The following is a 12,884-nucleotide window of genomic DNA, read 5'->3' on the forward strand; positions in this document are numbered from 1 at the left end:
AATCAAGACAACCGTGAAATTTAACTAAATGTGAGATGCAGGACAGAAAGGCACCGATGAAACTATGGCTCGGGTCCTTGAGGAAGTACATAAATGATGCAACTTCTCAGGGCCTGTAACGTAGGAATGCTACATTGGTTTGTAGGTTTACTCAAACTTTAATTCAACATTACCCCTTCTTTAATATCCTGTCCACCATTTCCCCGTTATAGGTTGAATTTATTTGTGATTGGTCCATGTTTGCATGTTTTCAACGTGGTTACTTAATCTATATTTAATTCCTTGAGTAAAGTAACATTGCAGTTCAGCCTTTAGGTTACAAATGTGTTTCTTGAGTAAAATACCAAGATTTGTTTGATAATTCTGGTCTCTTGTACTTTCTGACTTTTCATTGCCCCACCATTGGTATTTGTGTGTTTAACTGGCTAGTCTCAAACTCTAGAGTTCATACCTCAAATCTTTTCTTCTCTCTGTCTCTCTCCCCTCCTGCGAAACATATATTAAATCCTCCCTCTTTTATTAATCTTTTGGTTATCTCTACTAATGTCTTTGTATGCGACTTGGTGTTCAATTTTGTTTGAGTGCGCTTGAATGAATACCTTTCAACATGCTGCTATGTGACTGGTGCTACAGAAATGAAAGTTTTTTTTGAGTCTGGGAATATTGGTGAGGTTCTGCGGTGTTGGGAGAATGGTAGTTCAGTAGAAATATCCTGGAATATACAAAATTTAATCATTTGGGAATTATTTAGCAGCTAGCATTGGTCATGTTGAGTTTGAATGCGCTGACCTGTAATGTAATCCTTCATTTTCAGAAATGTCAGCCTGCCATTTACTCCATTTGTTTACACAACTTGAATCTTCTCAACTGAATTTGAATTCTTATATATTTCTCTAATGTTTTCCTCCACTATTTTTAGAATTTCCCCTCTTGTTCCCTGAGACCTCCAACTAAACATTACTCTTTCTCATTGAGATTCAGGTTACTCTGAGTGACAGGTTTCTGACCAGTCTAATTTCTCAGCAACTCCTCAATGGTAACCTCTGTGTGAATGACCGGTAGTCCAGCCCGTTCGCTTCATCAGAACCTCTTTAATAGGCCAAAAACATTCACTCACTTTCACCCTCTCACTCAACACTCCTCCTATTTCTCATCCCCCTTCCCACTCGCACTCTGTTTTCCTTCATGTGTTGTCTTCTGCCACACATATCTTTCTCAGTCTCTCAATTACCTTTGCTATCTCTTAATGCAACTCCCCTTCAGTCAAGCAAACTTTCTCTCAATGCTCCCTTTACTCTGTCAAACTCTTCTCTTACGCTAGTTTTTCTAACTCTTTCCTGTGTCTCAATCCTCTCTCTGTATAAGAACATAAGAAATAGGAGCAGGAGTAGGCCATCTAGCCCGTCGAGCCTGTCCCGCCATTCAGTAAGATCATGGCTGATCTGAAGTGGATCAGTTCCACTTACCTGCTTGCTCCCCATAACCCTTAATTCCCTTATTGATCAGAAATCTATCTACCTGTGACTTAAACATGTTCAACAAAGTAGCCTCCATCACTTCAATGGGGCAGAGAATTCCAGAGATTCACTACCCTCTGAGAGAAGAAGTTCGTCCTCAACTCTGTTCTAAACTGACCCCCCCCCCCCCCCCCCCTCCACACCCTTATTTTGAGGCTGTGCCCTCTAGTTCTGGTATGCTCCTCATTCTATTCCAGTCACTCTCCCCTCCTTCCCTTCCCCTTCTGCTTTCCAATTCAGCCACTTCACTCAAAGTGGCTGTGGGCTTTTCTGATAACACCTGATATGCAGAATGGTCAGTCACTAAAGTCAAGAAGCAACAGGAGGCAAAAGCACAGATAGTCTAAATCAGTGGGGTCTTCACAGTTGGGTGATTGAAATGATTGTGGTAAAATTAAAGACCTTTGGATTAACAGAATGTTAATTACCTTTCTCTTGTAGGTGCTGGGCTGTATTGGACATTGTTCCCCAGACGTCTGTACGGAAAGTTCTATATGAAGGAGATTTGAACACCAGTGTACCTATTGGACATCACATGTTACCTAGCTACGTAATCACCTATTCTAACATATCTTTGGAAGCGTGAGTAAGCTTCAATTCTTAGCTTGTCCCAGCAATTGGCAATTGTTAGCGAAGGTTATATTAGAAGAACACAGGGTGGGATTCCTCACCCTTCCTGCTGGCAGGATCCTCCAGTCCTGCCAAAAGTGACTGTCTATGATGGGTCCTCTAGTGGTGCGGTCATTGTAAGAGTCGGAGTCATTGACTTCAGCAGGACTGGAAGATCCCACCAGCGGCCGGAAAATCCAGCCTGTGCAGGGGGCAGGGTATGGGGAGGCGGGGGGGAGGCAGAAGTAGAGATGACCCCGACTATCCAGGGGGCTGCAGTGGTCTCCAGTCCCACCAGTGAAGCCATCACATACGGTTTCCATCATTGGAGACCAGCTGCAGTTCTCACCAATGAAGATCTTGACCAGCGAGCAGGTAAGGGGAAGTGAGCCCGGACAATAGCGCCCAGGACTCACTAATGACATTTAAATGATGTCATTAATATTGAAATCAGCTTTGTGCCTTTTCTGGGTGTGTAGCTGATTCAGCTGGGAGAAGCGAGAAACTGGGTGCGAACCTGATTCCTCGCCTCTCGCCCTACCTTACTGGCTCACCACGCCAATAAACCAGTGTGGCAAGCCAGTAAGCTCTTACCCGCTGTCATTTATTTAGAGATTTGAGCTCTTTCGATAACAGGTAATGGGAATCTGTCGAACACATTTTATAAATACTTGAAAATTGTTCATATAGATAAATGGGGATCAGAGCGAGCACATCAAAGACAAAGCTTGCTTGTCTGCTCCTTCAATTTATTAGAATCTCTACTTTTCCCACAAAAGGTTGTTTGCTATGAATCTGAATTGGAAATAGAAATGTTAACATTTTTCTTATCTACATACTTCCCTCAGCCATATCATCTGAAATCACAGCGTTACATCCAATTCCAACTTACCACCATCTCCCTGGATTCTTAGAACATAGAACATAGAAAAACTACAGCACAAACAGGCCCTTCGGCCCACAAGTTGCACCGAACCTATCCCTACCTACTAGGTTTACCTATAACCCTCTATCTTACTAAATCCCATGTACTTATCCAAAAGTCTCTTAAAAGACCCTATTGAATCCGCCTCCACCACCACTGCTGGCAGCCGATTCCACTCACCCACCACCCTCTGAGTGAAAAACTTATCCCTGAATTCTCCTCTGTGCCTACTCCCCACCACCTTAAACCGGTGTCCTTTTGTGGCAGCCATTTCAGCCCTGGGAAAAAGCCTCTGAGAATCCACTCGATCAATACCGCTCAACATCTTATGCACCTCTATCAGGTCACCTCTCATCCTTCGTCTCTCTCAGGAGAAAAGACCGAGCTCTCTCAACCTATCCTCATAAGGCCTGCCACCTAATCCAGGCAACATCCTTGTAAATCTCTTCTGCACCCTTTCTATGGCTTCCATGTCCTTCTTGTAATGAGGTGACCAGAACTGAGCACCGTACTCCAAGTGGGGTCTGACCAAAGTCTTATACAGCTACAGCATTATCTCCTGACTCCTAAACTCAGTTCCTCGATTGATGAAGGCCAGTACACCATACGCCTTTTCAACCACATCCTCTACTTGCGAAGCCGATTTGAGCGTCCTATGAACCCGAACACCAAGATCCTTCTGACCTTCCACACTGCTAAGAGTCTTACCCTTAATATTATATTCCATCATCCCATTTGACCTGCTGAAATGAACCACCACACACTTACCTGGGCTGAATTTCATTTGCCACTTCTCCGCCCAGTCTTGCATTCTACCTATGTCTTGTTGCAACTTCTGACATCCCTCCAAACTATCCACAACACCTCCAACCTTTGTATCATCGGCAAACTTACCAACCCATCCCTCCACTTCCTCATCCAGGTCATTTATAAAAATCACAAAAGTGCAAGGGTCCCAAAACAGATCCCTGGGGCACTCCACTGGTGACTGACCTCCATGCAAAAAGAGACCCATCTACAACCACTCTTTGCCTTCTGTAGGCAAGCTAGTTCTGGATCCACAAAGCAATGTCCCCTTGGATCCCATGCCCCCTCACTTTCTCAATAAGCCTTGCATGGGCGACCTTATCGAATGCCTTGCTGAAGTCCATATAAACCACATCTACTGCTCTTCCTTCGTCAATGTGTTTAGTCACATCTTCAAAAAACTCAACCAGGCTCGTAAGGCATAATCTACCTAAGACAAAGCCGTGCTGACTACTTTTGATCATACTATACTTCTCCTCCAAATGTTCATAAATCCTGTCTCTCAGGATCTTCTCCATCAACTTACCAACCACTGAGGTTAGACTCACTGATCGATAATTTCCTGGGCTATCTCTATTCCCTTTCTTGACTAGAGGAATCACATCCACAATCCTCCACTCCTCTGGCACCTCTCCCATCTCTATTGATGATGCAAAGATCATCGCCAGAGGCTCTGAAATCTCTTCCCATGCCTCCCACAGTAACCTGGGGTACATCCCATCCGGAAGGAAATCTTCTATTGCCTTTGTGTTGTCAGACTGTTGGTCCAACATCCAATACTGGATGACCAGAAATTTCTAATGATTATGCATTGGAAGGACTGAAAACATTGGGCAGGATGACCTGGTCCCACAATGGACACTGAATATCAAGCGGCAGGTCCTGCCACAACAGAGCCAGAAAACCCTGGCCATTGTCTTTGGTACCTGCCTGGCTGCTGTATCCAATTTTGCTGTTCTACTTCAGCCTGAGTTGAGCTTTCAATTCCAAATTCTCTCCATCACCAAGATTGCCTGTTTCCACCTCTGTAATATTGACCGTCTCCATCTGTCTCAGTCTGTCTATTTCGAAACCTTCATATATGCTTTTCTTATTTTCATACCGTACTGATGTTCCCCTGTCTGGGTCCCATTATCTACATCTCAAGAACTTAAGCCCATCTAATCTGCTGCTGCTGGTTTCCCACACCACGATGTGGATATGCCGGCGTTGGACTGGGGCAAACACAGCAAGAAGTCTGACAACACCAGGTTTAAATCCAACCGATTTATTTGATAGTAAACTCATAAGCTTTCGAGGTTCCCCTCTTCATCCGACTTCTTACTGTGTTTCCTACACCATACCAAATCTTGTGCGTACATCATTCCTGTGCTTGTTCACTACATTGGTCCCTGATGCAGTAACACCTAAACTTTTAATCCTTGTGTTCAATCTCTCCAGGATTTTGTCTCATGCTATCTCTATAACAAACTTTACAACCCTTCAGTAGTTTGGGTTCTTCTACCTCTGGCCTGTTTTGCATTACTCCCAGTGATAACTATATGTCTTCAACTGCCCTGCACCTAAACTGGAATTTCTTTCCTTAGCATCTCTGTCTCTTCCCACGAGACAGTCCTTTTTGATCAAGCATTTTTGCAAGAATATCTAACGTAGTTTCCAGAAATTACCAATACTTACAAATAGCAGTTCCAAAATTATTTTCCTGACATTTGGAAATGCATGGAATCATGGAGCATTTCTCAACTATGATATTTGCTGCCTAATTCCTATGATTAAAGTTGGCTTTCATGTGGTGTGAAAGGTTCCTTTATAAATTTGAAAGTGCTAATAGATGTGTGACTAGAAATCTACCTGAGTTTCATATTTTGAAGGGTCAACAGTCACTGCTACAAATGCAGTGCTGCAATGCCATCTGCAGAACATCTCAGAAATGTGTTTATCTCGCACATGCATTTCACTGCCTTGTGCATCAGATTCCATTTTCAGTCATTTATTAGTTTTAATGTCTCTGAATTTGTGGACCAGTCTTGGTTTTGTAGTTTTTTTAAAATTGTGTAGCAAAATGTAGCCTGACCGTTGACATTTCTGTGATAAATGAATGATGCTACGTGCGCCAGGGGAGTCTTCAAGTCTAAAATTCCATGTCCTCTGTCCTTTGCTCTTGGCTGCTGTAACGCGAATTTGAAAAAATTTGTAATACAGAATCCTCAACTCGCGTGTTTGTTTTACAATTGAATGAATGTAAAATTGCCAAAGTCTTAACTACAATAGAAATCAAGAATAGCTTTCATAAGGTGTTTATATGCAAATGAATATAATTTGAATGGCCTGCTCCCCAACTAAATTATTCAGTAGGCTGACAATAATTGATGTACTCAAGATTTAAAATCATGAATAATTATGGAATTGTTTATTGTTGGACCAAGATTCTTCATTTAAATGTGCTCTTTGATATATGGATGTAAAATGTTTGATAAGATTATATTAGGATCACAGAGTTCCAGTTTGATTTGCAGTTGAATGAGGTTTTGTTAACTGTGGAAAAGTGAGTATTGCCTGAATATTGTTCATTTTTACAGCAAGTACTCAAGTGCACAGAACAAATTAATTGATTGTTTTGTAATGGATACAGTTATAATTCTTCAACATAAATGAGCATTTTAAACGAGAGCAGCACAGTGGTTAACACTGCTGCATCACGCATCAGGGGCCAGACTTTGGGTGACATTGTAGAGTTTGCATGTTCTTCCTGTATCTGTGTGGGTTTCCTCCGGGTGATCCGGTTTCCTCCCACAGTCCAAACGTGCAGGTTAGGTAGATTGGCCATGCTAAATTGTCACTTAGTGTTGCAAGATGTGTAGGAGATTTGGGGAATTAGCGGGGTGAATGTGTGGTGTTGCAGGGATAGGGCACGGGCTGGACCTGGGTAAGATGTTCTTTCGGAGTGTTGGTGCAGACTCGATGAGCCGAATGACCTCCTTCTGCACTATAGAGATTCAATGATTCAATGACCTGTAATTTTAGGAGTGTGCTGGTCAAAATGGGAGCTTTTAGGGAGGTACAGATACTAACAGCCAACTCAAAATATACAGCTGGGCATCTACCAAGTTGGACATCAGGGTGAATTTTGAGTACACCAGATATATCATTGCAATGACTAGTTTGCTTTCATGTTCATTACTATTAGAAGTAGGAAACTACACATCACAGAAAAGACACCACTCCCTAGATGTCCATAAATTCTCCAGATGATTTTGTGTCAGCCAGAAAATAAGGGTGACTGCTGGACAGCTAGGGGGTAGGGCCTGGATGGGATTGTTGTCAGTGTAGGATTGATGGGCTAAATGGCCTCCTTCTGCACAATAGGGATGCTTTGATTCCATTATTCTATGATCCTCATCGTCATATTTCGTTGGGTGGGAACTGATTACTGCATACTGTTAAAAGTCCCAACTTAATTAGTTATCAGGTGCAGATCTAATCAACTTTAGATTCATTGTACCATTCACTTGTCTGTTGTGTTTGCCAGACCAGCCTGAAAAAAATGTAGGTTAAGGGAGGATTTTGGATGGTAAATAGAACTTAATATGATCTTAAAAATAATTGCCTCAAAATTGTCACAAAACAACTGCAGTTACATTCCCCACAAAAGAACATCAAGACCCATTCAAAGCTTCTTCCATCACATCGAATTGTGGTCAGGGGTATGACTAACTCCTCACCCATTGCCCTCTGTTTCTACAAGCCTACCCTGTATAATTAGAGCACTACATCTATAAGCATAGGAGCTGCTTCAAGTTGTTCTTGAGGAGGGTACCAAGCTATGCTTAAAGTATTGCTTTGCATTCGTAGACGTAGATGTTGCAATGGGAATTTATTTAGTGTTCTGAAGAGGATAAAAACATACAACAGGCTAGGTTGGAAGTCATAGAACATAGAAAACAAACAGCACAAACAGCACAAACAGGCTCTTCGGCCCACAAGTTGCGCCAATCATATCCCTACCTACTAGGCTTACCTATAACCCTCAATCCTATTAAGTCCCACGTACACATCCAGAAGTCTCTTAAAACACCCTAGCGAATTTGCCTCCACCACCACCGATGGCAGCTGATTCCACTCACCCATCACCCTCTGAGTGAAAAACATACCCCTGACATCTCCTCTGTACCTACTCCCCAGCACCTTAAACCTGTACCCTCTCGTAAAGCCTTATCAAAGTTATTGCTTCCTTGCACACATACACTCACATGCAAGATCCAGAGTCACAGAAGATCTTACTTGGGCATTCCCACAGTACGAGGAGCATATACTAGGTGGAAGAGTGGAACAGAATAGCCAGTTGGTAACAATAGGAGAGCACTACTAATGGCTCAGAATTTCAGTAAGTAAAGGTCAACTGACCACATAATTCTTCCCTCTTCCCTACTCCTCAAAAATTCCCTCGCTTTCCAAGGCTTCTGCTAAGGCCCTTCAAAAACCAGAAGTTACTTTTCCCCTGTCATCAATTGGCAGCATGTGCAGAAATAAACTTGGAACTCTGCATGGTCAAGCTCTTTCTACCTGTAGGAATGCAGTGATTTGTGCTGAATCGTTGTTTGGGGGCAGGGGATTGCTGTCATCAGGCTAGTTTTTGAATAGTCAGCACAGTTTAGCTGGAGGCAAGGCTGTGATATGCTCAGGAGGAGGCAATTAAGAGCCAGGGAAGGCAGTCAATTAAAAATGGTACTCACGCCTTCCATGATGCTGGTCCAATCAGAAGGCTGCGAAGTCTGGAAAAAGACGGTCACAAAGGCACCCTCGAAGAGTGAGAATTAAATAAATGTTTATATGGGCCAACCCCAAGAATGGAAGGGAAATTTTTCCAGGGGCAGCATAAGAGATATGGGGACACCATTTGCTGCTGCTAGGCCTCTCCCTGTGACTTGGAGCCTTGAGGTCAGATGGCCTCCCTCAGCAAGGTGTTGGGGGCCAACCTCCAAGCTGCAGTGATTTGTTCCAGCATTGGAAATTCCATTTCTACGGATACTTCAACAGTTAATACAACGGCATTCTCTTCCTTAGTAAACATTTCTCAGATTTCTCCCAAAAACATTTTTAAATGTCATAACAGTTGGACCAATAGAGTGATCTGTGCTGATCTCTCAGGTGAGCTCCACATCACAATCCTCCCACACTCAGTCACTGTTTTGGAGAGTCAGGAGTTTGCGTGGGTACGGGGCAGGATGTGGGGGGGGTTGGTCTGAAACATGCCAGCTGAGCCAAGCTTTAAAGCACAAGGGCACTCCAATCTCAGAGTGCACTGGAAGACCCCCTCCACCTCTCCCAATGGACATTGGAGCCCCTTCCCTCATTGGCGGCTTATTTCCCCTTCTCGACATGGGTCTCTGGCATTGGTGCATCGGGCCCCTCCCAAAGGGTCCCCCTGCCTGACCCCAACGTGCCCCCTCATCAAGAATGCCTTCATAATCCTCCCATGCATGACCCCTCATCAGTTCTTCCCCCCATCCACACCCTCCTACCCCCACCTTGCCGTTATAGCCTCCAATCCCCTTGGCACTATCCCGCCACTGCCACTGCCAGGCTGTCCGGTGGCCACTGTTGGACACCACCAGTGTACCAGTTGGGCAATGGTATGTAGACACTGCCCAATGGACACCACCCAGCCATGATCCTGACCACCCAGTGGCTTCAATGGTCTTTGAGCCCCCCAGCCTGACCAGTAGTCATTCTCAACATCATTGTGTCGTGCTCGAAGGCCTGGGACCTCCGTGCGCTGTGTGAACGAGCTATACATTACATAAATGCTACTTTAAATGTGTTTATTGGCCTCGGGGCATGATCCAGTTCACGCCATTAGGAAGGGACTGGGAGAGTCGCAAACTATTTGGCGCCAGTTGTGAAACAGATTTTTAGGCTATGCACGGTATTCTCCGGCACTGGCACTATCTACTTACAGTGCTGCGAGGTCGGAGAATCCCCCCCCCACCGCTCTTTGTCCTTAAAATGTTCTACTACACCAGCTACAGCCTGCTTAATATTTACATGCAGATTGTTGAGTTACCTATTCTGATAATTCCATTCTATCCGCATATTTAGCTTTTGTCTGTCTTATTTGCCTCTTCACTTCCCCTCCGAACTTATTGTATTTGGCCTGATTCTTGCTTAAAGAATGCACATGTGTCATACACCTTCTTTGTACAACCCCATTTCAAACAACATTCAAATGAATTCTCTTTTTGTATCTAGTTCTTAGTGACGTGACTATCTTTAGTGTCAGCTAATTACAAGAACAAGCACAGTTTCCTTATGCTTCTAATCTACCACTCCTACAAGGTTGGTGGGTGAGTTACTGGTATTGCCACCGCCATCACCTCCCACCCCCACCCCTGGGAATTTGGAGGCCAGGTAGTTCTTTACCCAGCAAAGTAACAACTTCAAGGGGATCAGCTTCTGTGAGCTAGTCTCTTGCTGTGACAATTGGAGTGAAATTCAGACCATAGCTTAAAAGGCAGAAAGAGAAGCTGCTCTGGGAGAAATGTAACTTTAGGTTGGATGAATAACACAGGCTTCCATACAATGAATAATTGTAAGCTTAAACCAAAGTGTCACTGATTGCTGAGTTCTAAAATATCATTACATGGGGCTTGACAATATAATAATGGTATTTCATTTTTAACAATGAGTTGCATTGCGAAATGTTCTTACAGAGGTTTACCAATAGGAAAAATAATTTATTTGTGAAAATAGTAATCCAAATCACATGCTTCAGATTATGAATCTGAAGCTTAGAGTGGCAATGTAAAAAATGACCACATTTTAATCAGGTTGATACCAGACATGTTAAGCATGTGTTTGCATTGCTAAGTTGGTGTTTATCTTTATTTTATTTTAATTTGCAAAAGAAGGGCCATCTTGGTGAGGATGCACAGGAGATAGAATTGGTACAAATAAACCCGTTTAAAGAACTTTTAGGAAGCTAGAATAATAAATTAATAAAGTGATCAAAAGTTATATTTATTATACTTGTTTTCAGCCGTTTCTCCTCTCATTTCTTGAGTAGATGAACCTAGAGTTTCTAAAATGAACATCAGTTGTAACTAATTTGTTTCAGAAGTTTAATCTGTATGTTATGATTGGAAATTTAGATCCCTTTTGCTTGGAATAGTTGCTTGGAAAATCTTTTAATACCTTGCCTAAATGAGGCAATATGTGAGTGCCAGACAATTCCGTGGTGAATGGCCTCACAATGATATGTTTTCTTGTTATTGTTTCACTTTGCAGATGTTGTGATGAGAGGTGAACCTTGTTTTTATTTGAACCCTATGTTCAGGCATTGATACTGAGCTAACAACATGGTTAAAAATCAAATGTCAGGCTTTCATGCCGAGTTCATCAAGGGAGATCTATTACAATATAATAGATTACATGATTCTTACCTTAAAACACATATGACTCAGTCCCACAATGATTGAGTTGACAAATGCACTACCAGTGCATAAATGAGCCATAAATGAGTAAGAAGGTCCAAGGTTCATTCTCAAATCAGTGGTGAGTTATGAGTTAGCTGAGCTCAGTTAAGGTACCAGTACAATATTAGAATTAATCTTCTGCTACATGGAGGGAAAAGTATCGGCCAGTGTTCTGAGCACGATCCACTGTCGTTATTCCTGGTTGGATTATATGTGAGTTTATGCTTTTACAGGAATTTCCCATAATCTTCTGTCCTGCTACAATTTTTTTGCAGTTGGCAGAATTTTCCAATTTATGCACTGAGTGCTGCAGCGAGCTTGATAAATGGTGGGTTTCCCACCAGCTGTAATGGCGGGTTTGCCCACATACCATCTGCTACAGAGCTAATTAAATATTCATTTATGGGAAACAGGCCAGGATGCTGCCTCCAGTTCACCCACCATACCATAACCTGGCCACTGCCTCACCCGGCTGCCATATTTAAAGAGCAATTGCGCACAACAGGACTGATCCCAAAGCCAAAGGGTACTGCTGCCACTAAGTTTAGTGACACCTCTCTGGACCACATGCCAGATGCAGTTGAGTGCAGTCAATGGCAACCTGAACTTATGGGAAGCCGGAAATTGCTGCAAAGTCCAATGACCTGGCGTCCTGTCTTGCCTGACCTCTTGCAGTGCATATGGAATTCTGGGCCTTGGCAAAGTAAGTGCCTGTTATCCCTTGGATGCACTTATGCTTGGCAACCTGAGAGACCCCACAGATGATCTAAGGCACCGATGAATGATATTTCGGGGAGCCTCAACCTCAGTGTGTGGATGGGGCCCTGCTGCCCCTTGTTCCTGAGGGTGAACCTCCTGTCTTTAGTGTACCTAGTGCTGCCTTTAGATGAGGAGACTGGACTCTTTTGCGGAACAGTGGTTAGCATGCTGCCTCACAAAGACACGGGTTCAATTCTGGCCTTGGATGCCTGTCTGTGCAGAGTTTGCATGTTCCCCCTGTGTCTGCATAGGTTTCCTCTGGGTGCTCCAGTTTCCTCCTGCACTCCAAAGATGTGCAGGGAGTGCTAAGCAAGGTAGGTAAGTGAATCCCAAGGATCTCAGCCTTTTGGCTAAGATCAAGCATCCAATCAAGCCCAAGATGGGGTGCAATGCATTGTCTTGTCAGCTTGGATTTGTTTGTCCCTCTTGAGGAGACCTTGAATTGGATTCAGTTGGATTTTGAATTTGGTTTTTGGAGCAAGTGAGGATTGGATTTTGGTTTGCCCACTCCATTCTGAGCATTGTCTTTGTAACTTTAAGGATGGAGTAAAAACTTTTTTAAAAGTTCCAAGGCAAGTGTGGTTCACCAGATTCACGACACTTATGTAGCATAGACAACATATTGGAACATATCCAATACGAGAGGGTTTCTTGGTGAAATTATTCATGATATTTTCCGAGTAATTAGCCACAATGCCATTGTTTCTCATAATGATTAGTTGTGATGTTGTTCTCAAGTGATTAGAAAGACATCAGTGTGATGGCCTATTGATACAGTGTGGAGGGAGGATTCAG

The 12,884-nt window shown here is 43.2% G+C and overlaps 1 protein-coding gene across 2 annotated transcripts in view; it reads left to right on the forward strand.

Moving 5' to 3' along the window:
* The window catches only part of LOC145340980 (uncharacterized), a 315,943-nt gene that overhangs the window by 194,959 nt on the left and 108,100 nt on the right, over positions 1-12,884 (forward strand). Inside the window, exon 12 of one of the 2 annotated variants that reach the window (XM_080185613.1) lies at positions 1,959-2,099. The exons of the other annotated variant lie outside the window; for it this stretch is intronic. Within the exon in view, the coding sequence (XP_080041739.1) occupies positions 1,959-2,099 (141 nt within the window). The remainder of the gene's footprint in view (positions 1-1,958; positions 2,100-12,884) is intronic. 2 annotated transcript variants of the gene reach the window in all.

Source organism: Carcharhinus amblyrhynchos, chromosome 3 (assembly GCF_965287045.1).
Source record: "Carcharhinus amblyrhynchos chromosome 3, sCarAmb.v2.hapA, whole genome shotgun sequence".
Lineage (NCBI taxonomy): Eukaryota > Metazoa > Chordata > Chondrichthyes > Carcharhiniformes > Carcharhinidae > Carcharhinus > Carcharhinus amblyrhynchos.